We start from the raw sequence: 21632 nt of genomic DNA, 5'->3' as shown, positions 1-21632 counted from the left end.
GTGGTGGCAGAGAACAATGTGCAATAAGACTTAAAATGTATCAAAATTACCATCATGAATATAATTAAATATTAACAATTTTGTCAGTTATATTTTATTTCTTTTTAATTTTGAAAAAATGACATTTAACAACTGCAGATATCTGTGATAAGCTTATCAGTTGACTGTGTGTAACAGAAGTGTAGCTTATTGGCAATTTGTATGAGAAGAGTGAGAATTATTGAAAACAAATATTTTAATACGCCAATATATCATATATATCATTCAATATATCATTCAGTCTCCAAAGAAACATCAAATGTGATATTCTACTGCCAATCAGGATCACACGAGATTAGGCGAGATTGCATAGTGATACCAAAAGTCAATGCGTTGTTGACTTTTTTTTCGAGTCAGAAGTATTTTTTACAGGACGAAGAGGTTTTACGAAAAATTGAAGATTAGTTTGTGCTTAGTGTGCCAGTATTGCATGCGTGCAGTACAACAAGTGGTACTAAATGTTTTTAATACGATAACTGAATGGCTCCAGTGCATGCGTGCATGGAATATCGCCAACTGAACTATGGCTGTTGAGACAGTAAAATGTTCAGACTTAACATCCACTATTTTGTCGGATATGGATACTTTGGTAAAGCCTGTTGAGGAACAGTTGCAACTGAAGCAAGTGGGCTATGTTAAGATGCCACTGGCATCGTCAAGTGCAACAAAACCTCCCTCTGAAATAGCGAACAGTTGGAAAATAAGTACACATGAAACAACAAATGAACAAAATGGCGACACTGGTGCTCGCCCGCATGCTCGCAAGGCTGTCAAAGGAGACAGCTCAACTGATGGGCCTAGCCCACACAGTTCTAAGCAAAAGCACAATCAGGATGGTAAGCACCATTCCTCTACTTCTTCCACATCTAGTTCACGCAAATCACAGAAAGAAGATTCTGCTAGTCGTCGTGATATCGTTGCACTGCGAGAACAAATGGGTCAGTTGACAGATATGATGACCGGTCTTGCTCCAGTCATAAAGGAGCTGAAAGATTTCAAAACTCTTGAGCCAATTAATGGAAGAAGGTGAATTGGAGCCAGAGGTATGTCATATACAGCTAGAAAATGACTCAGATGCAGAAAGCCATGCTGACTGTAGTACTAGTAAGCCCATTTCTTGTGCCAATGCAACAAGTGATCAAAAACAGGCAGATGATGTTCTTAATGAACTTTCAAATGATCTCATGAAAATGGACAATTGTGGTCCTCCAGTGCTGGATAAACTAGCTGAAATTTTAAACTATGTTGGCTACCACGGAATGAGTGATGATAAAGTGGCAACAAGGGCAAAACAGTTCAATAGACCAGAAAACTGCAAAACTATGACACCATCAAAGGTAAATTTTGAAATTTGGTATGATCTCAAAACTGAAACCAAACATAGAGACTTGAAATATCAGAATATGTTATCAACTCTGTACAGTGGGTTGACACCTTTTGTAGAACTGACTAACCAGCTGCTAATCTCCCTGCAAAGCGAGTCGTGTGAATCACCATTAAAAGCTGAGACAGTCCTCCCAGGTTTAACAAGCGGTTTAGCCCTTATTACCTCTGTTGCCCATGACATAAACATGAGGAGGAGAGAACTTATCAGACCAGAACTCAATTCAGAGGTTATGAAATCCCTGTGCGCTCCAAGCAATCCTGTTTCACAAGAACTGTTCGGTGATGACCTGAGCAAAAATGTAAAGGAATCACTTGAAACCAAGAAACTTGCTTTAAAAGTGACAAAGTCCAGCTTGCGTGGTAGAGGAACACGGCGTTTCCATCCTTTTCAGGCTGCTTACTCTCATTTCAAGTATGGCCAATCATCAAACAGCACAAGGCCTTTTTTAGGCCAAGGGCGAGCCAATGTGGCTTGGAAAAAGACAGCTCCACCCGTGTTCAACAACCGTCCAGGTTACAACAGCCAAAACCAGAGGCCATACACCAGCAACAACAAAAAATAAATGTGAGTAAAGTTAAGTATGCTCATATCACTTCAGTGACTGTCACAGAGTGTAGCAAGATTGCTGGGAATATTCAACATTTTCTCCATGAATGGAGACAACTAACCAGTGATAAAACTATCTTGGCTTTTGTAGAGGGTTGCACATTTGAATTTCTTGAAACACCTGCTCAAATCTCTGAACCTAAATCACTCACATTCAATAGAGTAGAAACTGAGGCCATTAATTCAGAGGTTGATAAATTGCTCTCTAAAGGAGTTCTCATTGAATGCCAAGATGAGCCAGGCCAGTTTATATCAACAGTATTTTTGAGACCAAAGAAAGATGGGACTTTTAGGATGATCCTTAATTTGAAAAAACTCAATCTGTTCATAGCTTATCATCACTTTAAGATGGAAACTGTACATAGTTGCATTAACAGTACCCTCTACCAGGGCGATATATTGATTTTTCACAGATATCAACCGATATGTCTCTAGATAAATAGACAGTCATTTTGGTCTGATGTCACCCTGTTCATAAATCTCAAGGCTGATTACATGGCTGGTAATTGTTTGCGCACTGCCACTTGGCAGGGCCATTCTAAGTCTGCTTGACAGCAATCAAGACAGTTAATTGCCTGACTTTAATCACTTGCTCTTCTGTGACAGATAAAAAGCCTTAGACTGGTTGCGTAACGAGCAGTTGTCACATTGTTGTGCAGCTCAGCTCATGCAGAGTGAGTACAAAGCCTTTGGCGCGCGCGCAGAGATAATTGTTTCCTCATGGTCAAACTCAACAGGGTCCATCAGCAAGAAATGTCCACATAATAAATGCGACCCTGGTAGAGGGTACATTAACAGCATGACAAAAAATTGCTATATGGCATCACTGGATCTGCTGGATCTACTCTGTACCTGTTGACCCATCTTTCCAAAAATACCTAAGATTTAGGTGGAATGATAAACTCTACCAGTATACAGCTCTCCCGAATGGCCTGTCATGTGCACCCCTGTACTTTACCAAGTTAATGAAACCTGTGCTGGTCTCACTTAGGAGAGCTGGGCATATTGTCTCCTGTTATTTAGATGATTTGTATTTGCAATCTAGTACATATACTGGGTGTCAAGAAAGTGTGCAAAATACCATGGGATTGTTGGAAAGTCTTGGATTTATTGTACATCAAGAAAAGTCGAAATTTACCCCTGCACAGAACATAGAACATTTAGGTTTTATCTTGGACTCAAAAAACATGCATGTGACAGTCAATGAAGAAAAGCAATGTAACATGGTGACACTTGGTAATAAGATCATTAAAAAGAACTCTCAAGGAAACTGTTCTATACAAGAGGTAGCTCAGTTAATAGGCACAATGGTTTCCTGTCTGCCAGGTGTGGAATATGGTGAACTTCATTACAAAAGTTTGGAAATTGAAAAAATAGCTGTGCTTAAAATGTCTATAGGTAATTTTGATGCCCTGGTATCCCTTTCTCAGTCGTCTGTTGATGACATTAAATGGTGGTTTGACATGGCTCTCTTTCCAAGGAAAATTTCTCATGGCAATCCAGTGACCACTCTCCAAACTGACCCTTCTTTAGCAGGCTGGGGCGCTGCTATGAGAGATAAGACAACAGGGGGGCACTGGCTTGAAACTGAAAGGAATGAGCATATTAACTTTCTAGAACTGAAAGCCATTTTTCTTAGGTTACAGTCATTATGTGGACGTCTAAAAAACTGTCACATTTTGATAGAAATAGACAATTCAACAGCAGTGGCGTACCTCAAAAACATGGGTGGCACCCATTCTGTACAGTGTAATCATATCGCAAAAACTATATGGCAGTGGTGCATATCTAAGAATATTTGGGTCAGTGCTTCTCACATTCCCGGAGTAGAAAACACACAGGCAGACAGGGAATCACGCAAGTTCAATGACTGCACTGAATGGACTTTGCATAAAAAAAGTGTTCAGTAACATATGTAAACATTTTGCAGTACCAGAAGTTGACTTGTTTGCTTTGCAGCTTTCATTCCAAGTTGACACTTTTTTCTCATGGAGAGCTGATCCTTTATCTGTAGGGACTGATGCTTTTGTTCATGACTGGAATAACTATAACCTTTGTTATGCTTTTCCACCTTTCAGTATTCTACAGAGTGTGCTTCAGAAGATAATGCAAGACCAGGCAGATGTACTCCTGGTAGCTCCAGACTGGCCCACGCAGACATGGTATACACAGCTCCTGCATTTGTTGGTGCAGCCACCAGTGCTCCTACCACGGCGACAGAACCTGTTACATCTGCCACACAGCCTCCACCAAGTCCACCCTCTTTGGAGAAAAATGCAGTTGGTGGTTTGTCACTTATCAGGGAAAACTTACAAAGGGAAGGATTATCAGACAGAACTCAGGAAATTATCATGTGTTTGTTGTATCCAATGCATGTGGCTGCCGATTGGTCGCGTCTTGACCATGGCCACCACCTGGTGAATGACGTGGTAATAAATGAAAGTATATGGAAGAAGCACATGGCGAGTTCAATTGAGTTATGTTAAATCGGTCATAACATTGGCGACGAGGACGGGATAGAAATAGAAATACTAACATGGCACAGGGAGAACCGCCGATTCAATACATCCACATGGCAGGAATTGTTCTGCACGTCACACCGTTTAATCCACCGGAAAATCGACTAAATACCGGACCAGCATGGGAAACATGGCTGGAGGAATTCGAAGAAGAAATGCAGTTGCAAAAAGTGCAAGAAGCAGACAAGGTAACTTGCCTTAGGCGCTACGGTGGGAAAGAGATAAGAAACAAAATAAAATACTTACCAGATCCTCCAGTAATTGAAGATGAAGAAAGTGCATACCAGAAGGAGGTACGAAAACTGAACCTTCACTATAAACCGAAGCAAAATAAAATGCATAGTGTATATGTATTCAATAAAACAACAAGGATCCCAGGAGAAACCATAGCTTCATTCACTGCCAGGTTGAGAGAAAAAGCTGAACATTGTGATTTTGGTGAGAATGCAGACGCTCGTATTTTAGAAAGGATAATTCAGACTATGGATGATAAACAGATCGTAACTAAAGCCATTCAAAGAAATTGGAACTTAGAAACCTTAATCCAAGAAGTGAGCCAGAAAGAAGATTTAAACAAAGAAGTTGACAATATGAGAAATGAATTTAAAGTGGCAAAAATCTCGGATGGAGTCAGCGTCAAACCTAAAAGAAGATACCCGCAACTGATGAAAAAACCCATTAATCCAAGCTCAAGATTGCAGTGTTCTAGATGTGGAGGACAAATTCATAACAGAGATAAATGTCCCGCTAGTGGAAAACAGTGTTTTAAATGCAGCAAGTGGAATCATTTCCAGAAAGTGTGCAAAACTCAGAAACCAAGTGACAAGCCAACTGCGTACAGAGGCAGAAAAATGGTGAAGAAAACAGAGTTAGAAGATAGCTCTGAATCAGACAATGGGGATTTCATAAAAACTGTGCATGTCCACCGAATCAAACAAGAACATGTGGGAGAGACAATAGAGGTGAGAATAAATGACATTACATGTGAGTGTGAACCAGACAGTGGTGCTGCCACTAATGTAATGGATGAACATCAATTCAAACATCTAAGCAGAAGATCAGACACAACCCTGAAACCATCGAAAGAAAAACTGAAAACTATACAATCAGAGCTAATCGTTCTAGGTGAGTGCCCAGTGACCATTCAGAATAGCACACGGGGGACCATCTCAAAATTCATTGTCATCAAGGGACATTTGGGGTGTAAACCACTGATAGGCAGAAAAACACTAGAAGACTTAGGAATGATGGAAATAAGGGAAGACGGCTCTCTTAAAGAAGAAAATGACTTGAAGATTAAAGTAGTCAAAGAAGACAAAACAGATGTTCAGAAAATCTTAGATGAATACAAGGATGTGTTCACAGGTATCGGGCATGCCAAAGACCCTAAGTCAGGAGCACCCATTGAAGTAAAACTGGAAATGGAGACAGATGTCAATCCAGTTGCTCAGAAACCGAGACATGTAGCTTTTCACCTCTTAGACCCTTTAAAAGAATTCTTAGAGCAAGGGGAAGAAGAAGGTATTTATGAGAAAGTCCCTGAAGGAGAAGCAATAACATGGTGTTCACCGCTCGTAGTACAACCTAAACCCAAGTACACTTCAGTTCGTGGGAAGCTAGAACCACACATGATCCGTGCAAGCATTGATATGAGGATACCCAATCAAGGCATGAAAAGAAGTCGCTGTGTACAAGCACCGATAATTGAAGACTTCACTTACCATTTACGTGACTGCAGTATATACAGCAAACTTGATTTGAGATCGGGGTACCATCAGTTGAGTATTGATGAGGAATGTTGTATCCAATGCATGTGGCTGCCGATTGGTCGCGTCTTGACCATGGCCACCACCTGGTGAATGACGTGGTAATAAATGAAAGTATATGGAAGAAGCACATGGCGAGTTCAATTGAGTTATGTTAAATCAGTCATAACAGTGTTCATGGCGTTCAGGGACCAAAAAACAACACCAAACATATATTAACAAATGGATTGCCTTTTGTACTGAAAGACATTTCAATTACTTACAACCAAATATGCCAGAAATTTTAGAATTTTTCACTCAACTTTATGACTCAGGATTACAGTACAGTGCTATAAACACAGCATGCTCAGCTCTAGCCACATTTATTACATTAAATGGAGATTTTTCCCTAGGCTCACACCCTTTAGTGAAAAGGTTCATGAGAGCTGTGTTTCAGACTAGACCAGCACTACCTAGGTACCAGTGTACATGGGATGTTGATATTGTACTTGATTACATTGAGAGACAATCACCTGTAGAAGAACTTAGTTTAAAAAAGTTAACACTAAAATTGGTAATGTTACTTGCATTGATAACTGGACAACGATGTCAGTCTATTCACCTGCTGAATTTAAGACAGATAAGGGTTTTGCACAGTGGTGTGCAGTTTGTCATAGATCAATTAGTAAAACAGACAAAACCCGGGAGAGAACAACCAGTGTTGATGCTGCCTAGATTTAGGGATAATGTTTCTTTATGTGCTGTTCATACTTTAAGAGAATATTTAGTTAGAACTAAAGATTGTAGAGTTGGTTTAGATAGCACTCAGTTGTTTCTTAGCTACTTAAAGCCACATAAACCAGTTACTAAACAAACAATTAGTAGATGGGTCAAAACTGTAATGGCTCAAGCAGGCATAAACACAAAATTATACAAGCCACACAGTACCAGAGCAGCATCGAGCAGTAGGGCATTTTTTGCTGGTGTACCTTTAGCTTCTGTGATGAAAGCTGCAAGTTGGAGCAGTTCTTGTACTTTTAGGAAATTTTATCAGAAACCTGTAAATGACAGTTGTGATTATGCCTCCGGTTTGTTGAAATGGAAAAAAAGGAGGGGGTGAGTAGGTGTCATTATATTGTACATGATAAGGTACATGATAAATGTGGACTGCAAAGAATAACATGCTTAAGTAAGGTTAAAGGGTTTTGTTTTCTTTTTTTGTAGTTGATAGATTTTGCATGAGTCTAATGCAGACATGATGTGCACAATTTGTTCTGTTTTTTCATAAATGTTTAAATAACACTTGTTATTTGTCGTTATTTTTTTTGGGAAATATCCTCAATGTCCACTAAGGCTTTGAAATCTCGCCTAATCTAGTGTGATCCTGATTGGCAGTAGAATTAAAAAATTAAACGAGACTTAATTACCCAAGTTGAAGTTTGATTGTAATTCTACTGCCTTATCAGGATAATGAGAGATTAAGCGCCCACCCTATATGGTAAACCCCTCCCACTTAAGAAGTAATGTTACAAAATGTTTTACAAAATAGTGTATCTGAGTGGCCATTTTTGGTCTGTGAAAATTGACTTTTGGTATCACTACGCAATCACGCTTAATCTCTCATGATCCTGATCTCAACCTTGCATCATAACCTGGACGCGACATGTTAAAAAAAATTACGCACTTGGGAACGTTTGTTGCATGCAGGGCTTTTCCCAGGATTGAGTGTCAGGCCTTCTAAAATTACCATCTGTAACTTCCTAAAGATTTACAGGGAGTAAAAATAATGATCTCCCGTTGACGATCTTCCGCAATTTAAGTTCCTTGAACTAATATGAAAACTGCATTTTTTTATTGCTTACATCGTGAACAATCTCCCGATGAAGATGTGAAAATTGCCTTTTCGTCTAGCAAGGATCGCGAACGATCTCCCGCTGACGATCTTCCGCGAACGAAGTTCCCTAAATCCCTTGAACTAATATGAAAATTGCATTTCATCCTTGCTTACATCGCGGACGATCTCCCAATGATGATAAGAAAATTGCCTTTTCGTCTCGCTCGGATCGCGAACGATCTCCCTCTGACGATTTTACACGAACAAAGTCCTGCCGATAGTACGCAAACGATTCTCCGATGAAGATATGCCGTGAGCGCGGAAGGGGGGGTTAAAGATAAAACTAAATACATGTATTATTTATAATATTCAAGGGGGGAGACGGGTTTAAAATAATGATCTCCCGCTGACGATCGTTCGCAAATTAAGTTCCTTGTACTAATATGAAAACTGCATTTTATTATTGCTTACATCGTGAACAATCTCCCAATGAAGATATGAAAATTGCCTTTACGTCAAGCTAGGATCGCGAACGATCTCCCTCTGATATGATCTTACGCGAACATAGTCCTGGGGATATTACGAGAACAATTCTCCGCCGAAGATATACCATGAGCGGGGGAAGGGGGGCGGATTAAAGATCAAATGAAAATGAATATTTTTTTAAAATCCAAAGTGTGTGTGAGGGGGGGTTAAATAATCTCCCGCTGACGATCTTCCGCGAACAAAGTTCCCTAAATCCCTTGAACTAATATGAAAATTGCATTTCATTCTTGCTTACATCGCGAACTATCTCCCGATGATGATATGAAAATTGCCTTTTCGTCTCGCTCGGATCGCGAACGATCTCCCTCTGACGATCCTACGCAAACAAAGTCTTGACGATATTACGCGATCAATTCTCCGCTGAAGATATGCCGTGAGCGGGGGAAGGGGGGTTAAAGATAAAATGAAAAATAAATATTATTTATAAAATTCAAAGGGGGAGGGGGGGTTTAAAATAATGATCTCCTGCTGACGATCTTCCACGATCGAAGTTCCCTTGAACAAATATGATAAGTGCATTTTATTCTCGCTTACATCGTGAACGATCTCCCGCTGAAGATATGAAGACTGCCTTTTCGTCTCTCTCGAATCGCAAACGATCTCCCGCTGATGATCTTATGCAAACGGAATCCGCTACAAATATGAAAATTATCTTCTCGTCCTGTTTGGATCGCGAATGATCTGTTGACGATATTACGCGAACGATTCTCTGCTGAAGATATGAAAATTGCCATCTCGTCCCATTCGCATTGCGAACGATCTCCATGTACGAGCCAGGTAATGGTAATGGTCCTAAATTGAACATGGACATGAATAGAAGTGACGGGTACATTTCACTTCGAGATAATATCTTGACTTTTTCATTGTGTCTTCCGGGTACATTTCACTTCGAGATAATATCTTGATTTTTTCATTGTGTCTTCCTCATTTAGGACAGCCGCCGATAACAATAACAGCGTTACAAATGACAAAGCCGCGGCCTGTGACTTCTATTTGCCGGCTTGATAATGCACCTTAAGCCAGGTAATAGTAATGCAACTAAAGACAAAAGGCCGACGTTCCCGCAATTGAGAACGGGAATCCACATCTAAACCATCTATATTGTGAGTAACCGCTCGCAGGGGCGCAATATTGTTCCTATCTCCCATTGAGAGTGTTATCGGCAATGATATCCTGATCGTATCATTGTCTTGAATCAACTGACACATTACCTTCATGTTTGAGCTGGACAACGCGGCCATATTTGGTGACGAACTTTTCAAAAATTATCAAGTACCTCATTTTTAAGGTCGACGAAGTTTTCAAAGGGAAAAAAATTACGTCGGCGGCAAATCATATGCCGACGAAATTTTCAAGAACGACGAAATTTTCAAGACTTTACCGTACATTAAAAAGACTGGCAATTTTCATGGTATAAAATAGTTAAATGTTAATAGTTTTGACAAATCTAGTCCAATATTTTTGAAATTTGTACAAATGATGCTTAAAATCAATAAATATCTCTGAAAAATTTTCATCAGTTGACTGTGTCTAATGAAAAAGATTTTTAAGATCATATTAATTGGAGAAAACTGAAAATTACATTGAAAAGACTGCAAAATTCCATGGTCTAAAATAGTTAAACGTTAAAAATTTTGACAAATCTTGTCCAATATTTGTGGAATTTGGAGAGATGATGCTTAACAATAACAAAAATCTGTGATAAGCTTAACAGTTGACTCTGTGTAATAGAATTGTAGTTGTTTGGTATTTTGTATGTGAAGGGTGAGAATTATATAAAACTTTTCTTTCAATTTCACAACATCTAATTAACCTCATATTAAACATCAAATATCATGATTTGAGTTTCTTTGTGTAAGAGGTGAAAAATTAGCCATAATTGTCCTCTGGATAAGAATATATACCCATTTAAGACATCTTACTACCAATACCAGATGCAGATTCCTCCTTACAATCGGTTTCTGGAATAGGGTTTAGCACACCATTTGACAATGTCCTAAAGCTTGCCATATACCATCTATTGTACACATGGATGAGACATAGCATTGCTCTTGCTGTTGTCTTTTGATGCCTGTTTTTTCTATAGGAATTAGCCCTGACCAGACAGGAAGAATCAGTTCACCAAAAAAGCCATCACGCTGTATGGAAAAGGTCACCTGGAAAAAGAACAATATGTTTGAAAAAAGTGAAAATTAAATTCTAAAAATTGACAAATTTCCCACACTAAAATAGTTGAACAGTAATTTTGATAAACTTAACCGAAACAGTTGACTGTGTCTAATAAAAAGGATATTTTCAGAACATATAAATTTGAGAAAAACTGAAAATGATATTGAAAAGACTGCCAAATGCGGTGCCTTAAAATAGTTAAATGTTAATAATTTTCAAAAATCTTGTCCAATATTTGTGAAATTTGGACAGATGATGCATAACAATAATAAAAATCTGTGATAAGCTTATCAGATGACAGTTGACATTTTTCAGAGCATATAAATGTGAGAAAACTGAAAATGACACTGAAAAGACTGCCAAATTCCATGGTATAAAATAGTTAAACGTTTATATTTTTCACAAATCTTGTCCAATATTTGTGGAATTTGGAGAGATGATGCTTAACAATAATAAATGGTCATGGTACTTCAGATAATATCTTTATACTTAAGTCCATTATAACAAAATTTATGAAAGGAAAGAAAAAATTATACACATGTTTCATCGACTTTTCGAAAGCATTCGATAGTGTTTGGAGGAATGGACTACTGTTCAAGCTAAGTACTCTAGGAATAAGAGGACTTATGTACAAAAACATTAAAAGCATGTATGAAAACTCCCAAGCATGTGTTAAGACAAGTAGTGGTATATCCCCGGCCTTTAATACAACACTAGGCGTAAAACAAGGTGACACATTGAGCCCATTTCTTTTTAATATTTTTATTGATGACCTTCTTAGATCAATTGATGGCGAAAGTGCTGCAAGTCCAGATATAAATGGAATACCAATACAAGGTTTACTCTATGCTGATGACCTCATCCTTATGTCCAAGACCCCCAAAGGGCTAAGGCAAAGTTTGGAAATTGTAGAAAATTTCTGTAACAAGTGGAGACTGACTGTAAATGTCACCAAAACTAAAATAGTTATTTTCAACTCAAAATCAAAAGCTCACAGTGAAAAATTTTTTCTTTATGGAAAACCAATCCAAGAGGTCAACAAATACATGTATCTAGGTCTCCTTCTAAATCGATCAGAAAGCTTTACAGAAACCCAAAGTAATCTCCTACAACGTGCTACAAAGGCATTCTTCAGTCTGTCCAAGGCTCTGTTCTCACAACTTTTAGATCGATCTATCACCGCGGGGAGTCTCACTAGATTACTGTCAGATAATCCCCCTTAAGTGTCCGTCCCCGCCTACTACAAGCTTTAAGGGGTAATTAACTTTCGTGTCCGCCCGGCTGACAGCTATTTAGCGTGAACCCCCAGGGAGTTAGGTCGATCCAATGTAGGTCGATCTAATCTATGAGAATGGGGTGCAAGTCTCTTCCACTTCAGAGTAATGTTAACATATCCTTAAAAGAGAAATTATTTGATACCCTCATTTCCCCAATCCTTACATATTGCTCAGAGATATGGGGCTACTCTGTGTCAACGGATAACTGCCCTACAGAAAAGTTGCACTTAAAATTTTGCAAACAAATCCTTGGCCTCCATCAAAACGTATCAAACTATGGTGTATACACTGAACTTGGCCGCCTTCCCCTCTATACCAAAATACAGTTTGCATCTGTCCAACTATGGTGTAAAATTATTCAAATGTCTGATGCTACACTAATGAAACAAGCATACATACAAGAGATAAATAGTTACAAGTTGCTGACACCTTATGTCCCACCCGCAGTCCACACACTCAGGCCAGCTTGTATGTCATGGTCTGAGGGTATCCGAAAAATCCTTTTCACATTTGGCCTTGGAGATGTGTGGCTTAGCCAGTCACCTCCAAAAAACTTCACCACAATTTTCAAACAAAGACAAACTGACCACTTTACCCAAATGTGCAATAGCAAACTTCAAGCCAACAGTAAATTGTCTCTCTTCCGTATACTTAACCAAAAGTGTGAAAGAGCAACTTATGTTGATAAAATAACAAATTATGACACCTTGTCAACCCTTGCTAAACTACGCCTTAGTGATCATAAACTCCACATCGAAACTGGGCGGCACACCAGGCCAAAAACTGAAAGGTGCGACAGAATCTGTCGCCTGTGCACCCAAGGGGTAATTGAAGATGAATACCATTTTATATTCCAATGCCCAATGTACAAAACAGACCGAGTCACCTTTTTAAGTAAAACCTCAATCCTAAAAGCTGATCCCAGGTCACCAGACAGTCATTTATGCCATGTATTTAACAGTGCCAAAAAAGATACTCTAGTGTCCCTCTCCAACTTTATAATCAAATCATTCAAGAAAAGAAGTGAAGTAGTTGCTCTGCTTGGTAAAGCCCCCTTTACACTGGACGGCGTCCCTTCTGCGTCCTTTCTGCGACCATGAAATTTGGCATCGCTGTGGTCTTAATAAGGAGGCATGAGCATTGATTTTGTATCAGAATGAATGCTCAATGATCTGCCAGTTGTCGGCACGTAAAGTATTATACTTCTTTAACTCTCAAATGGGGCCGTACTGCTGGATGCAGAAAGGACGCTGTCCAATGTAAAGGGGGTTTAACTCTTAGCATATCCATTAAATTGTCAGTGTATGGTCCCACTGTTGTGAGAAGTGACTCGGCAGTGGGACTGAACATGGCACAATATTTATTTCTGTGTAACTTATTTACTTATCTGTCTTATGTAATTGTCATTAGTCGTAATTATCCATGTCTTCAAACTGTCTTTAAACAGCTATGTAACCTTGGTTTTAAGTTTAAACATATTCTTTTTGTGTAACATGTTTATAGTATGTTTATGGTAAATTTAAAATCACACCAAGGTTTATCGCATTGCTTAGATAGAATATTTTATGAGTAATTTTACTGATATGTATGTCCATTATATAAAGATGGTAATGCACTAACTGTATTGTATCGTCATTAGTATATCATATTGTACAAGGTCATGATAATCTATGTACCAGTACAGAAATAAATTGAATTGAATTGAATTGAATAAAAATCTGTGATGAGCTCATCAGTTGACTGTGTCTCATGAAAAACATTTTTCAGAGCATATAAATGTGAGAAAACTGAAAATGACATTGAAAAGACTGCCAAATTCCATGGCTTAAAATAGTTAAACGTTAATAATTTCCATAAATCTTGTCTAATATTTGTGAAATTTGGATAGATGATGCATAACAACAATAAAAATCTGTGATCAGCTCATCAGTTGACTGTGTCTCATGAAAAAAATTTTTGAGAGCATATAAATGTGAGAAAACTGAAAATGACACTGAAAAGACTGCAAATTCCATGGTATAAAATAAATAAACGTTAATAATTTTCACAAATATTGTTCAATATTTGTGAAATTTGGACAGATGATGCATAACAATAATATAAATCTGTGATAAGCTCATCAGTTGACTGTGTCTCATGAAAAACATTTTTCAGAGCATATAAATGTGAGAAAACTGAAAATGACATTGAAAAGACTGCAAAATTAGGTGCCTAAAAATAGTTAAACGTTAATAATTTTCACAAATCTTGTCTAATATTTGTGAAATTTGGAAAGATGATGCATAACAAAAATAAAAATCTGTGATAAGCTCATCAGTTGACTGTGTCTCATGAAAAAGATTTTTTTTTTTTTGGACAATAAAATTGAGAAAACTGAAAATGACATTGAAAAGACTGCAAAATGCGGTGCCTTAAAATAGTTAAACGTTAATAATTTTCACAAATCTTGTCTAATATTTGTGAAATTTGGATAGATGATGCATAACAACAATAAAAATCTGTGATAAGCTCATCAGTTGACTGTGTCTCATTAAAAAGATATTTTTGGACAATAAATTTGAGAAAATTGAAAATGACACTGAGAAGACTGCAAAATGCCGTGCCTTAAAACAGTTAAATGTTAATAATTTTCACAAATCTTGTCTAATATTTGTCAAATTAGGAGAGATGATGTTTAACAATAACAAAAATAACATATACCAGTACCAGATGCAGATTCCTCCTTACAATCGGTTTCTGGAATAGGGTTTAGCACACCATTGGACAATGTCCTAAAACTTGCCATATACCATCTATTGTACAAATGGATGAGACATAGCATTGCTCTTGCTGTTGTCTTTTGCTGTCTGTTTTTTCTATAGGAATTAGCCCTGACCAAACAGGAAGAATCAGTTCACCAAAAAAGCCATCACGCTGTATGGAAAAGGGCACCTGGAAAAAGAACAATATGTTTGAAAAAAGTGAAAATTAAATTCTAAAAATTGACAAATTTCCCACACTAAAATAGTTGAACAGTAATTTTGATAAACTTAACCGAAACAGTTGACTGTGTCTAATAAAAAGGATATTTTCAGAACATATAAATTTGAGAAAAACTGAAAATGACATTGAAAAGACTGCCAAATGCGGTGCCTTAAAATAGTTAAATGTTAATAATTTTCAAAAATCTTGTCCAATATTTGTGAAATTTGGACAGATGATGCATAACAATAATAAAAATCTGTGATAAGCTTATCAGTTGACAGTTGACATTTTTCAGAGCATATAAATGCGAGAAAACTGAAAATGACACTGAAAAGACTGCAAATTCCATGGTATAAAATAGTTAAACGTTAATAATTTTCACAAATCTTGTCTAATATTTGTGAAATTTGGATAGATGATGCATAACAACAATAAAAATCTGTGATAAGCTCATCAGTTGACTGTGTCTCATGAAAAAGATTTTTTTTTTTTTTTTGGACAATAAAATTGAGAAAACTGAAAATGACACTGAAAAGACTGCAAAATGCGGTGCCTTAAAATAGTTAAACGTTAATAATTTTCACAAATCTTGTCTAATATTTGTGAAATTTGGATAGATGAAGGATAACAACAATAAAAATCTGTGATAAGCTCATCAGTTGACTGTGTCTCATAAAAAAGATTTTTTTGGACAATAAATTTGAGAAAATTGAAAATGACACTGAGAAGACTGCAAAATGCAGTGCCTTAAAACAGTTAAATGTTAATAATTTTCACAAATCTTGTCTGATATTTGTCAAATTTGGAGAGATGATGCTTAACAATAACAAAAATAACATCTCCTTACTACCAATACCAGATGCAGATTCCTCCTTACAATCGGTTTCTGGAATAGGGTTTAGCACACCATTTGACAATGTCCTAAAGCTTGCCATATACCATCTATTGTACACATGGATGAGACATAGCATTGCTGTTGCTGTTGTCTTTTGCTGTCTGTTTTTTCTATAGGAATTAGCCCTGACCAGACAGGAAGAATCAGTTCACCAAAAAAGCCATTATGGAAAAGGTCACCTGGAAAAAGAACAATATGTTTGAAAAAAGTGAAAATTAAATTCTAAAAATTGACAAATTTCCCACACTAAAATAGTTGAACAGTAATTTTGATAAACTTAACCTAAACAGTTGACTGTGTCTAATAAAAAGGATATTTTCAGAACATATAAATTTGAGAAAAACTGAAAATGACATTGAAAAGACTGCCAAATGCGGTGCCTTAAAATAGTTAAATGTTAATAATTTTCAAAAATCTTGTCCAATATTTGTGAAATGTGGACAGATGATGAATAACAATAATAAAAATCTGTGATAAGCTTATCAGTTGACAATTGACATTTTTCAGAGCACATAAATGTGAGAAAACTGAAAATGACACTGAAAAGACTGCCAAATTCCATGGTATAAAATAGTTAAACGTTTATATTTTTCACAAATCTTGTCCAATATTTGTGGAATTTGGAGAGATGTATGCGGTGCCTTAAAATAGTTAAATGTTAATAATTTTCAAAAATCTTGTCCAATATTTGTGAAATTTGGACAGGTGATGCATAACAATAATAAAAATCTGTGATAAGCTTATCAGTTGACAGTTGACATTTTTCAGAGCACATAAATGTGAGAAAACTGAAAATGACACTGAAAAGACTGCCAAATTCCATGGTATAAAATAGTTAAACGTTTATATTTTTCACAAATCTTGTCCAATATTTGTGGAATTTGGACAGATGATGCTTAACAATAATAAAAATCTGTGATAAGCTCATCAGTTGACTGTGTCTCATGAAAAACATTTTTCTGAGCATATAAATGTGAGAAAACTGAAAATGACATTGAAAAGACTGCCAAATTCTATGGCTTAAAATAGTTAAACGTTAATAATTTTCACAAATCTTGTCTAATATTTGTGAAATTTGGATAGATGATGCATAACAACAATAAAAATCTGTGATCAGCTAATCAGTTGACTGTGTCTCATGAAAAACATTTTTGAGAGCATATAAATGTGAGAAAACTGAAAATGACACTGAAAGGACTTCCAAATTCCATGGTATAAAATAGTTAAACGTTAATAATTTTCACAAATATTGTTCAATATTTGTGAAATTTGGACAGATGATGCATACCAATAATAAAAATCTGTGATAAGCTCATCAGTTGACTGTGTCTCATGAAAAACATTTTTCAGAGCAAATAAATGTGAGAAAACTGAAAATGACATTGAAAAGACTGCCAAATTCCATGGCTTAAAATAGTTAAACGTTAATAATTTTCAAAAATCTTGTCTAATATTTGTGAAATATACAATGTCCTAAAGCTTGCCATATACCATCTATTGTACACATGGATGAGACATAGCATTGCTCTTGCTGTTGTCTTTTGCTGTCTGTTTTTTCTATAGGAATTAGCCCTGACCAGACAGGAAGAATCAGTTCACCAAAAAAGCCATTATGGAAAAGGTCACCTGGAAAAAGAACAATATGTTTGAAAAAAGTGAAAATTAAATTCTAAAAATTGACAAATTTCCCACACTAAAATAGTTGAACAGTAATTTTGATAAACTTAACCAAAACAGTTGACTGTGTCTAATAAAAAGGATATTTTCAGAACTTATAAATTTGAGAAAAACTGAAAATGACATTGAAAAGACTGCCAAATGCGGTGCCTTAAAATAGTCAAATGTTAATAATTTTCAAAAATCTTGTCCAATATTTGTGAAATTTGGACAGATGATGCATAACAATAATAAAAATCTGTGATAAGCTTATCAGTTGACAGTTGACATTTTTCAGAGCACATAAATGTGAGAAAACTGAAAATGACACTGAAAAGACTGCCAAATTCCATGGTATAAAATAGTTAAATGTTTATATTTTTCCCAAAACCTTTTCCAATACTTGTGGAATTAGGAGAGATGATGCTTAATAATAATAAAAATCTGTGATAAGCTCATCAGTTGACTGTGTCTCATGAAAAACATTTTTCTGAGCATATAAATGTGAGAAAACTGAAAATGACATTGAAAAGACTGCCAAATTCCATGGCTTAAAATAGTTAAACGTTAATAATTTTCACAAATCTTGTCTAATATTTGTGAAATTTGGATAGATGATGCATAACAACAATAAAAATCTGTGATCAGCTCATCAGTTGACTGTGTCTCATGAAAAACATTTTTGAGAGCATATAAATGTGAGAAAACTGAAAATGACACTGAAAAGACTGGCAAATTCCATGGTATAAAATAGTTAAACGATAATAATTTTCACAAATCTTGTCTAATATTTGTGAAATTTGGATAGATGATGCATAACAACAATAAAAATCTGTGATAAGCTCATCAGTTGACTGTGTCTCATAAAAGAGATTTTTTTGGACAATATATTTGAGAAAATTGAAAATGACACTGAGAAGACTGCAAAATGCGGTGCCTTAAAACAGTTAAATGTTAATAATTTTCACAAATCTTGTCTAATATTTGTCAAATTTGGAGAGATGATGCTTAACAATAACAAAAATAACATCTCCTTACTACCAATACCAGATGCAGATTCCTCCGTACAATCGGTTTCTGGAATAGGGTTTAGCACACCATTTGACAATGTCCTAAAGCTTGCCATATACCATCTATTGTACACATGGATGAGACATAGCATTGCTCTTGCTGTTGTCTTTTGCTGTCTGTTTTTTCTATAGGAATTAGCCCTGACCAGACAGGAAGAATCAGTTCACCAAAAAAGCCATTATGGAAAAGGTCACCTGGAAAAAGAACAATATGTTTGAAAAAAGTGAAAATTAAATTCTAAAAATTGACAAATTTCGCACACTAAAATAGTTGAACAGTAATTTTGATAAACTTAACCTAAACAGTTGACTGTGTCTAATAAAAAGGATATTTTCAGAACATATAAATTTGAGAAAAACTGAAAATGACATTGAAAAGACTGCCAAATGCGGTGCCTTAAAATAGTTAAACGTTAATAATTTTCACAAATCTTGTCTAATATTTGTGAAATTTGGATAGATGATGCATAACAACAATAAAAATCTGTGATAAGCTCATCAGTTGACTGTGTCTCATAAAAAAGATTTTTTTGGACAATAAAATTAAGAAAAATGAAAATGACATTGAAAAGACTGCAAAATGCGGTGCCTTAAAATAGTTAAACGTTAATAATTTTCACAAATCTTGTCTAATATTTGTGAAATTTGGATAGATGATGCATAACAACAATAAAAATCTGTGATAAACTCATCAGTTGACTGTGTCTCATTAAAAAAATTTTTTTTTGGACAATAAAATTGAGAAAATTGAAAATGAAACTGAAAAGACTGCAAAATGCGGTGCCTTAAAATAGTTAAATATTAATAATTTTCACAAAACTTGTTCAATATTTGTAAAATTTGGAGAGATGATGCTTAGCAATAACAAAAATCTGTGATAAGCTTTACAGTTGACAGTGTGTGATAGAATTGTAGTTGTCTGACATTTTGTATGCGAAGAGTGAGAATTATCTACAATATTTTTTTTTCAATTTCACAACATCTAATTAGATTCACATTAAACATCAAATATTATGATTTGAGTTTGTTTGTGTAAGAGGTGACAAATTACCCATAATTGTCCTCTGGAAAAGAATATATACCCATTTAAGACATCTCCTTATTACCAATACCAGATGCAGATTCCTCCTTACAATCGGTTTCTGGAATAGGGTTTAGCACACCATTTGGCAATGTCCTAAAGCTTGCCATATACCATCTATTGTACACATGGATGAGACATAGCATTGCTCTTGCTGTTGTCTTTTGCTGTCTGTTTTTTCTAGAGGAATTAGCCCTGACCAGACAGGAAGAATCAGTTCACCAAAAAATCCATCACGCTGTATGGAAAAGGTCACCTAGAAAAAGAACAATATGTTTAATAAAAGTGAAAATTAAATTCTGAAAATTGACAAATTTCCCACACTAAAATAGTTGAACAGTAATTTTGATAAACTTAACCTAAACAGTTGACTGTGTCTAATAAAAAGGATATTTTCAGAACTTATAAATTTGAGAAAAACTGAAAATGACATTGAAAAGACTGCCAAATGCGGTGCCTTAAAATAGTTAAATGTTAATAATTTTCAAAAATCTTGTCCAATATTTGTGAAATTTGGACAGATGATGCATAACAATAATAAAAATCTGTGATAAGCTCATCAGTTGACTGTGTCTCATAAAAAAGATTTTTTTGGACAATAAAATTGAGAAAACTGAAAATGACATTGAAAAGACTGCAAAATGCGGTGCCTTAAAATAGTTAAACGTTAATAATTTTCACAAATCTTGTCTAATATTTGTGAAATTTGGATAGATGATGCATAACAACAATAAAAATCTGTGATAAACTCATCAGTTGACTGTGTCTCATTAAAAAGATTTTTTTTTTTTGGACAATAAAATTGAGAAAATTGAAAATGAAACTGAAAAGACTGCAAAATGCGGTGCCTTAAAATAGTTAAATATTAATAATTTTCACAAAACTTGTTCAATATTTGTAAAATTTGGAGAGATGATGCTTAGCAATAACAAAAATCTGTGATAAGCTTTACAGTTGACAGTGTGTGATAGAATTGTAGTTGTCTGACATTTTGTATGCGAAGAGTGAGAATTATCTACAATATTTTTTTTTCAATTTCACAACATCTAATTAGATTCACATTAAACATCAAATATTATGATTTGAGTTTGTTTGTGTAAGAGGTGACAAATTACCCATAATTGTCCTCTGGAAAAGAATATATACCCATTTAAGACATCTCCTTATTACCAATACCAGATGCAGATTCCTCCTTACAATCGGTTTCTGGAATAGGGTTTAGCACACCATTTGACAATGTCCTAAAGCTTGCCATATACCATCTATTGTACACATGGATGAGACATAGCATTGCTCTTGCTGTTGTCTTTTGCTGTCTGTTTTTTCTAGAGGAATTAGCCCTGACCAGACAGGAAGAATCAGTTCACCAAAAAATCCATCACGCTGTATGGAAAAGGTCACCTAGAAAAAGAACAATATGTTTAATAAAAGTGAAAATTAAATTCTGAAAATTGACAAATTTCCCACACTAAAATAGTTGAACAGTAATTTTGATAAACTTAACCTAAACAGTTGACTGTGTCTAATAAAAAGGATATTTTCAGAACTTATAAATTTGAGAAAAACTGAAAATGACATTGAAAAGACTGCCAAATGCGGTGCCTTAAAATAGTTAAATGTTAATAATTTTCAAAAATCTTGTCCAATATTTGTGAAATTTGGACAGATGATGCATAACAATAATAAAAATCTGTGATAAGCTCATCAGTTGACTGTGTCTCATAAAAAAGATTTTTTTGGACAATAAAATTGAGAAAACTGAAAATGACATTGAAAAGACTGCAAAATGCGGTGCCTTAAAATAGTTAAACGTTAATAATTTTCACAAATCTTGTCTAATATTT

The 21632-nt window shown here is 35.6% G+C and overlaps 1 protein-coding gene and 1 long non-coding RNA gene across 2 annotated transcripts in view; both read left to right on the top strand.

The window, feature by feature from the left end:
* The window catches only part of LOC147763589 (uncharacterized), a 144862-nt gene that overhangs the window by 2677 nt on the left and 120553 nt on the right, over positions 1–21632 (top strand). The gene's annotated exons all lie outside the window — the stretch shown is intronic.
* On the top strand, positions 1056–4277 carry LOC147763590 (uncharacterized). The gene is made up of 2 exons (XM_087003395.1): positions 1056–1990; positions 4111–4277. Exon 1 carries the CDS (start codon positions 1056–1058, stop codon positions 1986–1988), a length of 933 nt encoding a protein of 310 aa, XP_086859521.1. The 3' UTR covers positions 1989–1990; positions 4111–4277.

This window comes from Lingula anatina, chromosome 2 (genome assembly GCF_051362555.1).
Source record: "Lingula anatina isolate TDL-2025a chromosome 2, LinAna3.0, whole genome shotgun sequence".
Taxonomy (NCBI): Eukaryota; Metazoa; Brachiopoda; class Lingulata; order Lingulida; family Lingulidae; genus Lingula; species Lingula anatina.
This window is presented reverse-complemented; position numbering and strand designations above follow the sequence as displayed.

Excerpts from the sequence above, each read along its gene's own strand:
- LOC147763590 (XM_087003395.1), top strand. The coding sequence starts at position 1,056 with ATGGAAGAAGGTGAATTGGAGCCAGAGGTATGTCATATACAGCTAGAA.